Consider the following 19,986-nt stretch of genomic DNA (forward strand, 5'->3'; position numbering starts at 1 on the left):
TGAAAAGATATTTGAATATCACGGGAGAAAGGTAATTATAAAGCAGTATTTCAGATGTGCCTGTTTTTGTCTTAAAAAACATAAACATTCATTTATTAAATGACAGAAAAATAAACAGAAGAACACTTTTCAATGCTGATTCCTCATGAAAGCATTATGACATTGGTTTTAAGTTTGTTTTATTTTAGAATTTTTATAATAAACAACATCCATTTTTGTAAGATAATCCATTTCATTAGCCTTATAAAATACTATGGACCATAAAACACATATACAATAATGAAATCAAAATTTACACTATACTGAGATCAACTTGCTGTTATGAGCAAATGAATTAAAGAACATACCTCATTTTGGCATGAACTGTTAGTGAATCCAAGAGGTTCATTGGCAATGGAGTAATAGATCCTGAAGCCAAACAGCTGGTTCCAGGGAGAGGTATCCTCATAATTCCATTTCCATAAATAGTTTCTACCAGAGCTCCCATAGGTAGCGTAAAACATTCTGAATTTGTAGAGTATGCATTACATAATAGGGCAATTTTATAGTCATTCATTTGTAAACTTTTATTTCTCAGACTCTGCTGTAGAAACCTAAAAATTCAGATCCCATTAAAAAATTATTAAAAATTTCCATAAAGTTAACTTCCATCTTATAAAAAAAAGTTTTTTTCTTGCTCAGGATTGCTTGGCTATTTGGGGTCTTTTGTGATTCCATATGAATTTTAGGATTTTTTTCTAACTCTGTAAAGAATGCCATGGGTATTTTGATAGGGATTGCACTGAATCTGTAAATTGTTTTAGGCAATATAACATTTTAATGACATTGATTCTTCTGATTTGTGAGCAAAGAATATCTTTCCAATTTTTTTTGTATCCTTGATGATTTCTTTCATCAATATTTGATACTTTTCATTGTATATATCTTTCACTTCTTTGGCTAAAATTATTTTTAAATATTTGATTTTTAAAATTAAAAAATTTTGTTTTTAGCTTTTAACAGATTCAATGTAGTGTGTAGATACAATTCTACAAACATAAAAATATTCCCTTCTTCCCTCCTCTTCTCTTCCTCCCATCCTCCCTCCTTTTTAATTTTTTTTAGATAACATATTTTAAATCTGCATCACAGTGAAAAGGCTTAATGCTTCCCAAGTAAAAAGCAAAAAATCCCTAGTTTAGTGGGAATACAGACAACAGCTATAAACAATAATTGAATGGAAAAACGACCATTTCACCCAAATAAAGTAAATATTAAAGTAATTACAGATCATTAAAACTATATAACATTCTTTTTTTTTTTTTTCCTAAAGATTTACTTTTGTATTTGAAGGTCAGAATTACAGAGAGAGAATGAAATCCTGCAGGTTCACTTCCCAAGTGGCTGCAACATGTAGGGCTGGGCCAAGCTGAAGCCAGGAGCCAGGAGCTTCATCTGGGTATCCCACACAGGAGCAGGTTCCCAAGCACTTGGGCCATCCTCTGCTGTTTTCTCAGGCACATCAGCAAGAAGTTGCATAGGAATTAGAGCAGCTGGGACTAGAATCTGTGCCCATATGGGATGCTGGCAATGCAAACTGTGGCTTAACCTGATATGCCACAGCACTGGCCCCAGTATAACATTCTTAATTACTGGTTTGACAAAGGTATAATACAAGGTTTTACAAAACCATATTTACTGAATACTAATACCCACAGACATTCTTCTTCTTTTTTTTTTTCCCCCCAAATTTTAGTTCCCATATATAAGGGAGAATATGTGCTATTTGTCTTCCTGAGCCTGGCTTTTCACTCAACATTTTGTCCTGCAGTTGTATCCATTTTGCTGTAAATGGTAGAATTTCATTCTTTTTTATAGTTGAATAATATTCCACATTTTCTTTTTCCATTCATATGATGATGGACACCTTGGTGGATTCCAAATTTTGGCTACTGTGAGCAGTGCTGCTATAAACATGGTGGTGCAGGTATCTCTAATACATTGTGTTCAAGTCTTTTAGGTATATACCCAATAGTGAGTGGACTGCTGGATCATGTGGCAAGTCTATTTCTAGGTTTTAAGAAATCTCCACCCTGTTTCCCACAGTAGCTACACTAGTTTACATTCCCAATACTTTGTCCCTATCCTCACCAGCATTTATGTTTTGGATTTTAGCTATTATGAAAGGGGTAAGGTGATATCTCATCATGGTTTTGACTTGCATTTTCCTGATGGCTAATGATGCTGAACATTCTTTCATGTATTTGTTGGCCATTTGTATTTCTTCTTTTGAAAACCCTCTATTGAAGTCCTTTGCCCATTCCTCACCTGGATTGGTTGATTTTTGTTGTTGAGTTTTTTTCAGTTGCTAATATTTGGGATATTGATTCTTTGTAGGAGAGGTAGTTTTCAAATATTTTTTCCTAATCTATTCAATATCTCCTCACTCTGTTATCATTTCCTTTGCTATGCAAAAGCTTCTGAGCTTGATATAGTCCTATTTCTTTAGTTTCTCTTTTGTTGCCAGTGCTCTGGGGGTCTTATCCAAGAAGTCATCCCCTACACCAATGTCTTGGAGTGTTTCCTCTACATTTTCTTCCAGTAACTTCATAGTCTCAGGTCGTCAATTTAGGTCTTTGACCCATCTTGAGTTGTTTTTTTTTTTATATGGTGAGAGGTATATATCTAATTTCATTTTTCTACATATATACATCCAGTGTTGCCAGCACCATTGTTGAAGAGATCATCCTTACTCTACTGTATGGTCTCAGCAGTTTTGTCAAAAATTTCTAGGCTCTCTTCTGTTTCACTAATCTGCCTATCTGTTTTTATGACAGTACCATGATGTTTTATTTACTACAGCTTTGTAGTATGCTTTGAAGTCAGGTATTGTGATCCTTTTAGCTTGATTTGTCTTGTATCGGGTCTCTTTGACTCTTCTGAGTCTTTTGTCATTCCATATGAACTTCAGGATTGCTTTTTCTGGTTCTGTAAAGAATGTCATTGGTATTTTGATAGGAAGTGAACTGAATTTTTAGATTGCTTTGGATAGCAAGACTTTAAAATATATATATGTATATATATTATATATATATATAAATACATGCTTTTTTTTTCTTTAAAGATGTATGTATTTGTTTGAAAGGCAGAGTTACAGAGAGGCAGAGGCAGAGACAGACAGAAAGATCTTCCATCCATTGGTTTACTCCCCACAAAGACCAGAACTAGGCTGATCCAAAGCCAGGAGCTTCTTCTGGGTATCCCACATGGATGCAAGAGCCCAAGGACGTGAGTCATCTTCTACCGCTTTCCTAGGCCATGGCAGAGAGCTGGATTGGAAGTGAAGCAGCCAGAACTCAAACTAGTGCCTGAATGGGATGCCAGCACTGAAGGCAGTGGCTTTACCTGCTATACCACAGCACCAGCCCCAGTAAGACATTTTAATGATGTTGAGTCTTCCAATTGATGAGCAAGGAATATCTTCCAATTTTTTTATGTCCTTGGTGACTTCTTTCAACATTTGGTATTTTTCATTGTAGAGATCTTTTACCTCTTTGGTTAAATTTATTATTAAATATTTGATATTTTTTGTGGCTACTGTGAATGGGATTTCTTTCTTGAATTCTCTTTCTGTGAGTTCATCATTAGCATACAAAAAAGATACTGTTTTGTGTATTTGTTTTATAACTTGCAACTTTACTGAACTGGTTTACCAATTCTAACAGCTTTTTGGCAGAGTGTTTAGGTTTTCCAATTAACAACATCATGCCATCTGCAAATATAGATAATTTGACTTCTTTTCCAATTTTGATGCCCTTTGTTTGTTCCTAACTGCCCTTGCAAAAACTTCCTGTATTATACTGAATTACAGTGGTGAAAGTGGACATCCTTGCCTTGTTCCAGATCTTAGGAGAATAGATTACTCAGGTATAAAAAAGAATGAAATTCTACCATTTGCAGCAAATTGGATGCAACTAGAGGATATCGTGTTGAGTCAAATAAGCTGGACTCAGAAAGACAAATACTAAACGTTCACCCTTATATGCAGGAGCTAAAATTAAAAAAAAAAAAAGAAAGAATGTCTGTGTCTGGGTATGTAAGTATTGCTGCAAATTTAGTTTTGTAAAATTTTGTTTTGTAACTTTGTCAAACCAATGGCTAAGAGTGTTATACTACTATAGTTTTAATGATCTGTGATTACTTTAAAATTTACTGTATATGGGTGAAATGGTCATTATTCCATTCAATTACTATTTAGAGCTGTGTCTATATTCCTACTAAACTAGAGTCTTTTTACTTTTTACTTGTTAACCTTCTTATTTGGTTTAGTATTAAGCCTTTTTACTGTAATGTAATTTTAAAACATGTTATCACAAAAACTGAAAAAAAAAAAGGAAGAAAGAAAAAGGGAGGGAGGGAGAGAATGGTAGGGAGGAAGGAAGGTAGGAAGGGTATATCATTATATTCTTGGAACTATATCTACAGATCACACTAATTAAAAATATTAAAAACTAATTAAAAATTAAAATAAACATTTTTTTAAAAGTTCAACTTTATATAACTATTTACTATCTTTATTCCTATAACTATTACAGTTTCTGTTTGAAATGGAAAGTAGAAATACACATAAAAGTTTGGGTAGCATTTCAGAAGAAAATTATAAGATAAATATAAGTCAGTTATAAGTTAAAAAAAAGAGTAGCTGGTAAGTACATATTACCTATATAAGGCTGTATTAGGCTAAGTCTTAAAGAATGAAGAAATAACTTATTAACCTATGAACTAGGTCCCCACCTATAGGCACTGGTTTGAGTCCAGGCTGCTCCATTTCTGATTCAGCTCTCCGCTATGGCCTGGGAAAGCAGTAGATGGCCCACGTGGGAGACCTGAAAGAAGCTCCTGGCTCCTGGCTTTGGATCAGCGCAGCTCCAGCTTTTACAGTCAACTGGGGAGTGAATCAGCAGATGGAAGACCTCTCTTTTTCTCTCTCTCTGGCCTCTCCTGACTTCCCAATCAGTAAATAAATCTTAAAAAAATAAATAAGTAAATACATCTTTTAAAAAAAAAAGATATATGAAAAGATGGATAAGGAGTGTCTCATAAAATGAAAGTCAAATGAAATAAGAGGTTTGACTACCCTATAGTTTCCAATGAAGAGATATGATGCAGTCTTTCTCAGAAATTCAAGGTGTTTCTAGCTATTTCTAGTACTCTGAATTGAAGTACAGTCCTATTTAAGAAGATGATTTAAGATGATTCTTTGAATCATCACAGGTGTGGCAGAGATGTAAGGGACCATGCCAGCCGGATCAGTGCCATCAGTGCCATCTGGCAGCCCACAGTGTGAAAGCTATCTCAAGTCAGACTGTGTTCCAAACCCAAGTACTTGAGAAATCTGGTAACATCTTCATATTAACAAAGTTGATACTCTTCAACTACATTAATAACTTAAATATTTATTTATTTATTTTATTTGACAGAATAACAGAGAGAGGTGCAGAGTGACAGAGAGATCTTCCATCAATTGGTTTACCCCCCAAATGGCTGCAACAGCCAAGTCTGGGCCAGGCTGAAGCCAGCAGCCAGAAACTCCATTCTGGTTTCCCACATGAGCGGCAGAGGCCCAAGGAGTTAAACCAACCTCCCCTGTCTTCCCAGGGACATTAGTAGGAAACTGGATCATAAGTGGAGCAGTTGGGACTCAAATCAGCACTCTGACAAGAAATGCCAGTATCACAAACTGTGGCTCAACCTGCCGTAACACAATGGTGGCTCCTTAAAAAATAACTTTAAATGGTAACATGTAAAAATGAAGATCAGCCTTGAAAATTAAAAACAAATCTATACATCTAACAGGATTTGTTAATCTAGTTTTCTAAGGCAGGCACTGATTAATTTATTCTGTTATGACACACAAATTAAATATTCATCCTGATCTCTAGTGGGTGTGGAGTGAAATTTACAAATTTCACACAAACACTGAGAGCAATGATAGCCTACAATCAACTTCATTTAATTATTTTAGAGAAAATGAGAAAGAAATAAAGAGTGAGAAAGCGAGAAATACAAGAGCTCATATCTGTTGGGATTGGCCCAGACTGCAACTAGCATCTGGGTACTCAATCCAGGTCTCCAGTGTGGGTGGTAGGAAACCATCACTGCTGCCTCCCAAGGTCAGCATCAACAGGGAGCTAAAGTCAGGAGCTAGACCCAGTGTTAGGTGTTTAATCTAGGCACTATGATATGGGATTCGGGCACCATAACCACCAGCTAAATGTTTACCTCACCCTACTCCACCATTACTAAACAAGAAAATTGTCAAGCAACAAATAACTTACTCATGATGAAGCCTTAGGGAATGAGGTATTGGAATCTGTAGCTTGGAGTTGTCATTTTGGGCTTTTCTATTGAGGTGAATCCAAATACAAGTCATAGCAAAGGCATGAGTTGACTGGGGCTTGTTAATATCAGGAACTGGTATACACTGAAAAATAAAAATTTGTAGATTATAAGAAAGGGAAGAATTAAATATTATATAATACTTTTCTGCTATTTCTTTTTAAAAATTACATTTCAGTTTGGCACCAAAGGCTCCTTGACTACTCAATAACTCACATTAGAAGACCTAACAGCCATAAAAGTTTGAAACTCTTACAAGAGGTTTTATTCGGCATGTTTTTACTTGCAAAGACAGTAATGTAAATTCATAGGTGTGTAATTATATTTTCCTACTATTAAAAGCAGTCTTCAATTAAAATCATTTTTAAATTTAAATCTTTTAGACTTGTAATTTTGATTAACAAGGATTATAAGAATATTTTTTAAAAATCAAATGCCAATTCTCAAGTCTCCCTTAGTTGCTTATTCCATTCATTTATATTAAGTATACCTTTCCCTAAAGCCTTAATAATTTAATAAACAAATCAAACCTGTAAAAACATCTGTTCACATTCAACATATCAGTTTTATATATTTATGCTCTACAATGGAAAGATGTTGTTAAACAATTGGTACATCTAATTTTAATTTTGTTATAGCAGCATGTTTTATTTTAAGATTCAGAGATTACTTAAACTGCTGAAGACACTCAAAAGATAAAATCAGTTTCATTCAAGAGTGGGCCATATACTGATCATCTACAATCCTGACTGGCCAAAATTTTAAATTCAACATAATCATATTATCACTTCTGAGAAATATTTTGTCAGAGATGTTCACTATTGCATAACATTTCTGGCACTATACCCGGTACCTTTATCATAATTATGACTGTAGTCAAGTTTCCTGTAAATAGTAGCATTTTCTATGGAAAAATAAGTCAATAAAAATTGGTTCAGTTATTAACAAGCCAAACACGCTTCTATGGAACCTCTCCCCAAACTTCTTGAAGCTCTGATGTATTGACTTTGGTCTGTCCTTATCGTAAAACGTGTCAACAAATATTTTTGCAGAGTTAACACTAAAACTACAAATTGGTGACACCTTAAAGGCACAGTAGGAGAACTGTCTGTTCCTTCAGTGTCCTGTCACTAGATGTATATAAAAATTATACTGCTTTTGGCATAAATGAAATCTAAATCTTAAAAAGTTAATATTAGTAATCTCCCTAGGCTCTAGTCATGAGTTGCCAGGGCTATGGAAGCCTTTAGAGAAAATGTTATTGTAATATACTAGAAATAGAATTTCTAAGTCTTGTATATACTTTCACAAACAAAAACCTGAGAAATATGCAACCTAAATAACCACATTAAACATATTGACATGGATGATATGGATGTCTATAATTTGCTTTAAAATTGTTCATCATTAACAACAAAAACATAAGAAACATGAAATAAGAATATTTCTTGGTGATAGGTTCGTGGGGGTTTATTGTATGTACTCTACTTTTTGTGTGTGCTGAAATTATTCATAATAAAATATTCCTAAAAAATGGCAATCAAAATACATTACATTTTACTCAAACATCTTATGAGGGGACACACTGAGACTCAATTAGAAACAAACAAAAAAAGAGGTATTAACAAGATACTGCTGTTATCTAGCCATTCAATGATTGGCATAGATTAAAATAACATTTAGTGCTTCTTAAAATCATAGAACTCCTGAAAATGTAGAGTAGCTTGTTAAGCAAGATATTCAATGTGATTTAGGAAAAACTTTAAAAATAATTTATCTCAATTTCTTCATTTAACATATGAGTGAACTAGTGTCAAAGCGACTAAATGCCCATCCTATGCTCATGGCTGGTCAAATTCTCACAAAATCACAGTAAAATCTTAAATGTAAATCAAACATAATTTACTCGTCACATTGTTAAGTACTCAGTAAAACTTACTTCTTTTTCTGGATACAGCAGATCGAAGAGTTTCATGACAGGGAGAAAATCGGCTAGTGCATTTTTCTGAATACTTCCAGAAATGAACTGCAGGAGTACCCACATCAGATGGTCTCTGCCTTTAATCAGTCCTCGCCCTGCTAACTACAAAAGATGTTTAAATACAGGTATATTCCTGGTTATTTACAGAGAATGAGGTAGGAAACTTGTTTGCTTATTTGTTATGTATTTAAGTGTTTATCTGAAAGTCAGAGTTACAGAGAGAGAGATCTGCCATCCGCTGGTTCACTCCCTAGATGGCCACAATCACCAGGACTGGGCCAAGAGCTTCTTTTAGGTTTCCCACATGGGTGGGGCCCAAATACTTGGGTCATCTGCTGCTGCTTTTCCCAAGCCATTAGCAGGGAGCTGGATTTGAAGTGAAGCAGCTGGGACACCAACTAGAGCCATATGGGATGCTGGCATCCCAGGCAGTGGTTTACCCATTACACCACAATGCTGGCACCTATTCATTTATTTCTAAAGAGAAACTCTAGTTTCTGCTATTAGAAAGTAAGTATCTAATTTGACACTTGTAGGACACCACACAAAGCTACCTGCTAAATTATTTTAATATTATATATAATTTATATTTTCATTATTTATTTATATTTATACATTTATAATATATAAATTTTATATTTAGATATATTTTTATTATATATAAATTCTTTCCTGTTTCCTAAAACTATGCTTTAGAACACAATTAAATGGACCATATGTGTGTGAGAATCAAGTTTAATATGGTATTATTAAAATATGACATCAGAACATGAGGAATATTTTATTAAACAATAGCATTTTTTAAAAATGTAAAATCCTCATCATAAAACTTTTCTTGGTTTCCTGTAAATAACAGAAATTAATACAGTGGTGGTAGAAGCACAGTGGTTAAAAGATTGTTTAACAACTTATATGAAAATAATTCCCCCAAATAATCCATGCTATAGAGATGTTGTAACTATAACAGAATTGATTTCCACTCAACATGTCTAAAACCTTACGACTAGAACGAACCCTTCCCACAACTTACTCTTCCACATCTCTTCCCTTTTACGGGTCATTGTCCTACTTTGCGTTCATCACATAAACAGAAAGCGAGAGAGCCTAGCTTCCTGCTACTCCTTCTAGTATCAGTCATTTATGGAGTCCTGTTTAACCTCTTCAGCAAATCTGGTCTCTGGCTTCTCTTCTGTCCTACTCACGTCTCCTCTAGGCCTTCAGCATCTTTTACCTAGTCACTGCAATACCTCCCTTATCCATGTCCTGGCCTCTAGTTTTGTCTCCTCTTCCCACCAACTTGCTTGGGATAATTCCGTTTCTTCCTACATAGCCTCCAAAAGAAAAAGCAAAGGTACTAAAATGCTTGACTCCATAGAAATTCTCATGTCTTTCTTTGCCTTCCCGATCTCATCCACATTCCTCTACCTCCAACTTTTTAAACATTTATTTCTTTGAAAGGCAAGGAGTGAGAGAGAGGGAAAGACAAAATGTGATCTTCTATCTGCTGGTTCACTCCCCAGCTGGCTACAACAGCTGGGGGAGAGCAAAGCTGAAGCCAAGAACCAAGAAATCCATCCTCTCACATGGCTGGCACACACTCGGGACCAGCCATCATCTGCTGGTTCCTACGTACCAGGAAACTGAATTGAAAGCTGAAGCAGAGGCAGGATTGATCTCTGTTATGGGTTGTGGGTGTCTCAAGAGGTAGCTTAATACAGTACCACAATGCCCACCTTTTCTCTTCCTTGAGTTCTTATATCTTTCTGTCCTACTTCTAATGATGATCTTATTGTTATGGAATTGTTTTCCTATCTTTTCTTCTTGGCAAATTTCTATTTGTCTTTCAAGTATTGAAGGGCTCATTGATAAAGCTACACCTGATGTCTTTGGTAGGGACTACTCCTTTTTATTCCCACTGCAGGGACATATGTGTCCACTATGGCAGCTATCACATTGTAATATCACTGTTTATACTACATACATCTCCTCTAGTGACATACTCTTCAAGAGCGTACGTAGTGCCTTTTCATCTCGAATCCCCTAGCCCTCGCACAATGAATACAGAGGCCGAATGACTGAATCCAAGTTCACAGTGACAAGAAAGTGAAAAGTTTAGAAACCACAAAAGCTAATACTCATATTCTCTAAAACATAGTAATCAAGAGATCAAGTTGCTCTGACCTACAGGTTTAGTACTACATACCTTCTGATGCAGAGAAAGGACCATATGCGGAAAACTGGCAAACTGGAAAAGCACAAAGAAAATGAGCTGACTGGAGAGATGCTGCCACAGGAGCTGGCTTGTCCCACCATCGTCAAACTTCTCCTCGGTTTCAGATCGCTCCATGGCGTAAACTACCAGATCCACCAACTGGTCCTCCAGCACAGGGCAGCGCTGCTTGTGCTGTAGGGCAGAGATTAGACACAGTATTCCAAAAGCCTCCCGGTTAGTTTCAGAAGTTACCAGTTAATGGGCATTAATTGTAACAAGAGGCTGAGAAGCATGGAATGAAGTTGAACTTAAGGTTAGATTTGTCTATTAAAGCTGCATCACGTTATATCACAGAGGATGAGTTTCAGGTCAAAAATCATTTTTTCAGGTTACCCACAAAATAGACTTCTCACTAATTTTTGATTTCTACTATGGACATCATTGCATTCATCTGATACAGGGCACAGTAGGGTAGAAAATTTTGTTATTTATCCTTGAAAAAAGTTAACATTTCAAAAGGCATATGAAATGGGATATCTATGGTAATCTTGCAGTCTAACTCAAAAGATGAACAGCTTGAATTTCCAGGGATCAAAAACTGAGACAGAAAAATAAAGCAAAGCATGAATCCATTTATTTTAATGTAACCAATACAATTTTACACTAACTTTACATATAGGAGTAAACCTAAACAGCTGACATGTTACTCAATATCTATTTTTCAATATGTGGTATTAATCCTGATACTGAAATAGAAATGTCATCTGGAAAAATAAATTGATCTCAGAGTCAACTTCTGCTCTTTCCTCTTCGAAGCCAAACATAATGCAGCTTTAATTTTAAATTAGACCATTTTAAAATCTAAAACAAGAAAAAGGATTGAGTTTAAACACTAAAATGAAAATGCAACTTCCCTTTCTAGAGGCAAAAAGATTTGTGCTTTTTAATGTGATTTAAAATGTATATTTTTACCAAAAGAAGTATATTAAGCCATATTTTAAACTATTTGCATATTCCCTTTATAAATATGTTACATGACTTAGTAGCAGGCAGTTGGAAGCCTTTCTCATGAATACAATTACTAATACAGATGCTTTCCCTTTTAAACTTTGGATATGATTATCAGTCTTTTGCCATGAAAAAGGGATATGATTTCTTCAAATTTAGGGAAAAGTGCAAAATGGGGACAAATTTGGAAATAAACATAACATCATGAATAGCATCCCCTCTTGTGCATGCTCTTCGCCAGCTCCAAACTTGTAAAGCTCCAATATAGCTGCACTTTCTTAAAGCATGCAAATAAAACAGACGTTTATCCCAAACGGTAAGCATTGATGGTTGTTTCCTATTTTTTCCAAAGACACAATGCCATGATCACAGTTCAACCACATTACAGGTTTACGAATAGCAATAGTAACACCACCAGTAGAGATTACAGTACTTTTCCTCCAAATGTAATTGTCATTACGAAGCAGAGCAAAGTGCAACAGACAACACTACAGACTATTTCTTAAATCAACATGCGAAACTACTGTGTACAGGGCTTGAAATTCACTAGTTCTGCCAACCACCAACAACCTAAGAAATGTGTCAGACAACACAAATTTAGAGTGAGATCATTCAAAGTATACAAGAGTCAGAAAAATTTGTGAAAAGAAGTAAAGCTAAGATTTCCAGTAGGAATTTTTAACTAGTGGTATAATCTAGACTGGAAACAAACCATTTTGTCATCTATTTCTCCATCCATGATGGTTTTCCATCAGTCTACTTGAGGAAAAAAGGGCAAACTAAACAAAACTCGTTTTCAGCACCTGGGTCGCTTTGGAGTTTCCCTTTTTTAGTATTAATTATTTAAAACACTGGATTTTCACTTACATATTTTTGGGTACATAGTGATGGTCATACAGCCAATGACTTAAAGAAGAAAAGTTAAAAATATCAGGGTTTTGACAAAGGAAGAACAACCAGGAAATTTACAGTTAAAGCTGATGGCCTTTCAACATACTCCATGACATAAGATTACCCCCTTTTCTGTTAAGAATTAACTCAGTCAGGAATCTTTGTGGTACCTAATACCCTGATGGCGGAACATCTATAAGGATTAACTATAAATTCCCCAGGTGTTTTTGGTTAAAGTCAAGGAAATTTCTCAAAACAGTTGTTTCATCTGTCAAAAATAGAAAGTAGGATTAAAAATAAAAAGTCTGAAATATAAAATGAGGCTTACTACTTCAAAATAATAATACATTTTGCTTTAGTTTTCAGTTACTAAAAGATAGATAATTAAGATTCTCTATCACATAGCAGATTGTGGACCAAGTTAATATTTGTAAGGCAGTTTAATGATCTGTGAATAAAGGGTAATTATCAATTGCTAGGTGGAGACAGTTTTGTAAGCCAATGGGTGCTACTGTCAATGGATGACTATTGACATCTTACATTTTTGGAAGCTTTGATTAATTTATGACTTTAATACACTGGTATATAAAGTTGATTTGTTAGTTTTCATTGCATCTCTATGCATACTTAGTTAAAACATGTTTTAATAATAATGTCTAAATTCAATATTTTAATAATCAATTTCTACCTAACAGCCTATACTATACTGGAAAGCTATTTTAGATTTTCATCTTTCTCAAAAGCTGAAAATCAGGCACAAGGCAATAATAGAAACATTAACATGAACCATTACCAATGCCTCTGATATCTCCCATGGCTATGTCAAACAGAAAAGGATAATGCTTTCCAGTCTGGGTATCACGTATCCTTTATTGAGGAACATTTGACACTTCTTTTCATCTTACATTTCTTGTGCGGTTTTTGCAGGTACAAATTTTAAACATATCACACATAGATTGGCTTAATTGTAGCATCAATTTGGAACAACTTGGGAAAAAAAATCCTTCTTCAACGTATTTATCATATTCTCTGCTTTAACCAAGAAAGGTACCAATCAGAACCAGAGTCCTATGCCCATTAATACACTTTCAACTGTGTATTTCAAAGACATTTTCAAATAATTTTGAAAGTTATCTCCAAGAAAACGAATGACTAATTTATGGTGAACTGTCTCAAGGTAGATAGAATTCATATACTACCATATAACATGAGCTTAAGGACTGAATAGGTTTTGCAATATTTTATTCAGCAGAAAAAATTCAAACTCTCATGCAAACACATAAAATGAGCCTTTTCCACTAAAAGTCCAACATTCTACCTTGCTGGTTACAGAACTGGGCTATTTACAACCTTCCGGGTATGACCAATTTTAGAACAAGAAATAGCCCAATTCCTACTGGAAAATGCAATATGGACAGCTCTTGAAAAGGTTTCAGGCTTTAAGTAAATTAGTGCATTGCTAGAGAAAGGACAAGAAAGTATAGTGCAGGACATAATTCTTTGAAATGATAAAAGATATGATAGGATGAATTGGTTATTTTTAATTATATGCTTCTTATACTGTTTTCATTTTCTACTCTACTTTCTATTAGGTAAAAATAACATCAATTCAGAATATTATCTTCCATCTACAAGTCCCCTCACTATGAAGACAATTATTGATGAATTGTGAATTTTAGACAATGTTTACACTACAGTGGGACCAATACTAATAATGTTCTGTCAGCATTTCCATTATAAACTTTATTTTTTACGGATTTATGTCTTAGTCATAAACTTTTTTTAGGTTGAAACTTGTTATTGAAAGATCAGATCAGAAATATTCTCTGAATTGTTTTGTCAATTTCCAGTTTGAGAAGAGCTGCTCCCCAAAAGAACAAAGCTAAGGATGCTAAGGGTATCTGGGGATAGGTACTCGCAGCTCAAATGACCATGAGGCATGTTTATCCACCAAAATATAAAAACATTGTGTCAAGTATGACTTAAAGTTCATGACAAAAATTCGTTTTAAGACAGAGCATAAAGCATTCTTCCACAATTAACTGAATACTTACCTCTAACTCAAGTGAAAGGTGATCAGAATTAATGACTTGGTATTTAAGAGCTTAAATTGACAGGTTATTATGCAGTGACTGTCAGATACGCTAGTGTGAAGCAGTCTGTTTCACATGTACAAAGGCTTGTCCAAACAAGGAAACTTGGTAAATTTTTCAGAAGAAAAAACTTAAAATAATAAAAGAGATATTGCTACTAGGGTGAGGTTTGGCATGCAAAGTTTCAACACTGAGCAAGTTTTATGGCCAAGCTATATGTCCTTAAAAATAGGGCTTTATAAATGGAAGCACTGGCACAACCTTCACTATAGTATTGCAAACAGGAACGCTATTTTATTTAACCTAGACAAGAACGTCTTTTTAAAATCAAAAAGCTGGTCTATTTTAATATGTTGGGCTCAAAAATTTTAACAAAAAGAATTGGAACCACTATTTTGCTTAAAATCTCAAAGGTGAAAAGTCCTGGAACAGACTTGGGACTGTACAAGAGTTTGGTTTATATCGTTTGGCTGCGGCATTTTTTGCCACCATAGGTGAGCTGCCATTGAGAGGAGCTCGCTGCAGGAGGAGGAGGACACTTCTGGCAATGACTGACAAAGAAGGGTGTCTGTCAAGCAGGTGTGGGGTCACCTAGGAGAGTGACATTTCTTAGTCAATCCCCATGTTTCCAAAAAAGCCTTCCCTGTATAAAGTTTACCACTCCAACTTTTAAAAGCAGCATATCTCTATTAAAGCGATTTTTTTTCCTCTTGTTTGGTTTTGTTTTAATTTGTTTTTGTTTTAAGGCAAAGAAACATAAGTATTTTTGTTGTTTGTTTGTTTTAATAATCTGGAAAGATAAAGGCCACCACAAATCTTTCCATCTCTAAAAATTCACTAGGCTAGCTTTAGCCCTAAATATGAAAAACAGTAAATGGAGTGGGAAGGAAAAATAACCCATCAAAAAGCAACAGGGTTTATGGAGTGCCAGGTGTTGTCTCTTTAAAAAAAGAAGAAAAAGAAAAAAGAATATAAAAAACAAACACCAAAAAAAAGCACAAAAAAATAAAAAATAAAAACCATCCACCAAAAATAACTCTCATATCCCAAGAAGAAATTTTTTTTAGTGGCCTTGGTCTCAGCATGGTCCTGCCAATTTCAAGCCCCGACCATACACGTATTCTCTAAATGGAATCAGTGGCTACAAAGCGGCCAGCGTATCGTTAGTCACAATACAACAGTAAGGTTGTGAACATACCTGAGCAATGTTCAAGGTCTAGAGCATTGGAGGATGGGCAGGACAAGACAGGACAGAACAAAAATAAAGGAAGAAAAAAAGAAAAGACAAAACAGTGACTATGAGGCCAGCCTCAAGGAACCCAGAGTCAGCACAAACCCTCCCACATGTTAAACCACCAAAAATAAAGACACATCAAGAAAAAAAAAATCAGCAAGGAGGCCACGCTGAAGGGTCCAAAAGTTATAAAAATCGACACCCAAACAACAAAAAAAGTAAAAAAAAAAAAAAAAAAGATGGTTAAGTCATGTGTAGGTTTCTCTGCCAAAAGGTATACTTGAAACTGGCCTTATAGAAAAAAAAGCAATGCAAAATAAACCAACTTTAAAAATATCTCCTTTTTAATTTAAACACTCTTAAAGCAATATATAAGTGATAGAAACAATACATTGTTTAATAAATCATGTACTAAAAAAAATTATCAAATAGTTCTTAACTGTTTTGCTCAGTTAGCTGTAGCAAAGAAAAGAGAAAAGAATAATAGTGCAGATTCTATGTAGAATTTACTAGGTTTCCAGCATAGTACAGTACCTGCTTATTTAAACCTAGCATATTGCAGACCATATCCCTGGAATAGGGCTGCTCCAATACATATCTCAACAAAGCAGTCTGTGGTTCAAACAGATCCTTTAAAGAAAATAAAGAAAATTATTGCTTCAAGGTTAACATAAATTTAAATTCAAATTATTTGGAAATGGGGATTAAGAAGTCCTGTAAAGGCACCTGTTACCTTCACACAGTAGGCAGTATCTAGTGGGGAAAAAAAAAAATCACAGGATTTTAGTGTTTACAGTTGCTCTCTTCCCACCCTCATTTGATAACAGGTGAAGAGATTTGCCCAAAGTCAGATAGAGGGTAACAGCCAAGAAGACACCAAAACTAGACTTCCCAATACTCCTGTCCCAAGGCACTTCCCACTCTACTTTTAGAAAACATAAAAGCTTGTTACATTCAATGGTTGAATTTCAGTGTCAATTTATATAGATTTATCCTAATGTTTCTTAGATATAAAGACAAATTATTAGGAAAATCTTTGCTCTCTGTTAAAACTGACAATTTTCTAAAAGTGTTCCTAGGCATATAATACACGATTTCTGATCGCCAAATTTGGTTTATAATATATAATACCAGAAAGCTACATTTGAAAACAAAATCTTTTTCAGAGTTTATAGTCACTTTTCCCAAATGACAGCCAGAAAGTTTACCCAGTACATCTTGAACATAAGCCAGTCATTCTCCTATTTCCCTAATAAAGATTCCCAAAATAGGAGTGGGCATTTGGCACAGTGGCTAAGTCCTCACTTGGGACTTTTGCATCCCTTATCAGACTACCTGGTTTGAGTCCTGGCAACTCTGGTTCCTTTCCAGCTTCCTACTAATGTGTACCCTGGGAGGCAGCAGGATGACTCAAATACCTGGGCCCCAGCCACCCATGTGAGAGAATTGATGGAAGATCTGGGCTCCTGGCTTTGTCTTGGCCCAACCCTGGTGTTGTGGGCATTTGGGAGTAAATCAGTATTGTGAGCACTCTCTCTCCCTCTGCCACCCCAACCTCACTCTCTGCCTTTTAAATAAATGAAAATAAATAAAAAATTTAAAAACAATTCCCAGGGCCAGCACTGTGGCACAGTAGATTAAAGCCCCAATTGGCAGCACCGACATCCCCTATGGGCGCTGTTTCGAGTCCCAGCCACTCCTCTTCAGATCCAGTTTGCCTGGGACAGCATTAGAGGATGGCCTAAGTGCTTGGGCACCTGCATCCACGTGGGAGACCCAGAAGAAGCTCCTGGCTTCAGCCTGGCCCAGCCTCAGTCATTGTGGCCATTTGGGGAGTGAAATAACTAATGGAAGACTTCCCTCTCTCTGAAACTCTGCCTTTCAAATAAATAAATCTTTAAAAAATAAATAAATAAAATGAAAACAATTTCCAAAGTAACTTTCTGGCTCTTAAATATACAAACTTTTAGGGAAATAGACAAAATAGCATACGCTTATTTATATTTGTTAATTCTGCTCAGTCATTCTTTAAATACATTAATTTAAAAATACCTTACCCTTGTTTTTACTCTAGAAATCTTTCTTTCTAGTTCATTCTACTCTTTCGTGCATATTAGTTTTTGAGTCATCTGTTTCCTGGAACACAACACTTTTACCTCTATGTTGTAGAAGACATAGTATTTTGATATAGTCAATGGGAAATTCATTTCAAGTACCATTCATATGTTAGCTGGTTTTTTAACAGCCTCGTGATGGATGGATGGAAGATAGATAAAAATCACTTTATGTGGGACCGGCACCGTGGCTCACTTGGTTAATCCTCCACCTGCGGCACCGGCATCCCATATGGGCGCCGGGTTCTAGTCTCGGTTGCTCCTCTTGCAGTCCAGCTCTCTGCTGTTGCCCGGGAGGGCAGTGCAGGATGGCCCAGGTGCTTGGGCTCCTGAACCCCCATGGGAGATGGAAAAAGCGCCTGGCTCCTGGCTTCGGATCGGTGCAGCACCGGCCGTAGCAGCCATTGGGGAGTGAACCAATGGAAGGAAGACCTTTCTGTCTCTCTCTGTCTATAACTCTACTTGTCAAAAAATTTTTTAAAAAATCACTTTATGTGAAGATATATATGTATATATGAATGATAGGCAGAGAAATAAGAGACATATGCAGCAAGATCTTCTATTTGCTGACACACTCCCAAATGCTTCCAATAGCAGGAGCTAGGCTATTTCAAAGCCAGAAGCCTGGAGTTCAATCTGGATCTCCCACGTAGGTGATAAGAACCCAAATAGTTGAGCCATTACTATTGCCTCCCAGTGGGTACAAAAATATGAAGTTGGAATTGGAAGCAAAGCTGGGACTTGAATCCTGGCTCTCTGAAACGGGACTGTGGGTGTTCCATGTAATGTCTTAACCACCGTGTCAAATGCCCATCCCATACTCATTTTTTAAGATAATCATTAAAAGACTGCTATTGTAATTGTGAGGCAAAATTTTGTTTCTTAAAGTGTAGTCTCTCTCAATTCAATCCAGCTACCAGAATGTTTCTGTTTCCTGGTTCTGTCTGCGTTTTAATAATAAAATATCTGAGAAATGGATGTGTGGGTATTCAAGCATTCACTTCAATGTATTAGTTTTAAAAGATTTCTTAAGGCACTTTAAAACAGAATAAGCAAATTGCCTCTTTTATGAAAAAGTTTTTATAGCAAGAGTTGATTTAAGATGGATACACAAAGAAGTATCAATCTACTGTGCAAGACTGCTTACTAATGCAACAATATAGGGGGAACAGTGGCCCCTTGAAGGGCACATCAAAATGTCAAGGATTCAAAAGAGCAAGCCCTCTTCCCTTTAGAATGAAATTTAGAAATGCAATTTTACACACAAGGACATCAGTTTCAAGCATCAGTGCAAAGTTTCTGCTCTGAAACTTAAAGAAGAATGGAGATGGTTTCCAAAAACTCTCTTACAAGTGTAAACATATGTACTATCTTCATATTTGGAGATGATAAATGACTTGATATCAAGGGTGAAGAGTACAGATTCTGGTTTCACACTGAGTTTAAATCCTGGGTCTATCACTTTTTAAATGTGGGGCCTTAGTCAAGGAATACATTTAAATTTGTTTTCCATCACCAAATATTTTGCCAGAGGTAGACTACTAAAACATAAACACTCATAATAGTACAAGCTACAGGGTATATTTAGATAGTGGAATGACATGATAAGGCATAAACTGTTTTTCACTAAGTATTTACTTCTTCAGACAATGAAGAGAGAATTTAGCATTACACATCTTTAACCTAAAATGACATCTTAGATAGACCACTACATTTACAACATACCTTATCATATGGCAAAAGACCTTTCAAAGGAAAACGAAGAGTCGCAGGATCTAATTTCCATGAATTACAAATGGCGCCCGAGTTATTTACAACTGGCAGAAGACTACAGCGGCCTGCACATATTACAAAACCGTTGTTAAGTAATGTGAACATAACAAAGTCTGGTCCTTCATGCACTCCACAAGTATTTAATGAACACATATTCTGAATCAGGCATGGGTTTAAAAATGTTTTTATGACAATGGTTTAGGAATTTTCTTTGATTATTTTTAGTCTACATGGTTGAAGATCAATTTGCACAGGCTTTCCAAATTCAAAAATGCTACATTTTGTCCAACTATCTGGCATAA

The 19,986-nt window shown here is 35.5% G+C and overlaps 1 protein-coding gene across 2 annotated transcripts in view; it reads right to left on the reverse strand.

Moving 5' to 3' along the window:
* MED23 (mediator complex subunit 23) overlaps positions 1-19,986 on the reverse strand; it is a 55,215-nt gene that overhangs the window by 27,833 nt on the left and 7,396 nt on the right. Inside the window, exons 9-15 of one of the 2 annotated variants that reach the window (XM_062186765.1) lie at positions 19,637-19,749; positions 16,332-16,427; positions 15,762-15,779; positions 10,563-10,763; positions 8,318-8,461; positions 6,318-6,463; positions 348-593 (exon numbers count right to left, since the gene is read on the reverse strand). In XM_062186765.1, the coding sequence (XP_062042749.1) occupies positions 348-593; positions 6,318-6,463; positions 8,318-8,461; positions 10,563-10,763; positions 15,762-15,779; positions 16,332-16,427; positions 19,637-19,749 (964 nt within the window). The remainder of the gene's footprint in view (positions 1-347; positions 594-6,317; positions 6,464-8,317; positions 8,462-10,562; positions 10,764-15,761; positions 15,780-16,331; positions 16,428-19,636; positions 19,750-19,986) is intronic. The other variant, XM_062186766.1, reaches the window with a different exon arrangement.

Source organism: Lepus europaeus, chromosome 3, assembly GCF_033115175.1.
Source record: "Lepus europaeus isolate LE1 chromosome 3, mLepTim1.pri, whole genome shotgun sequence".
NCBI lineage: Eukaryota > Metazoa > Chordata > Mammalia > Lagomorpha > Leporidae > Lepus > Lepus europaeus.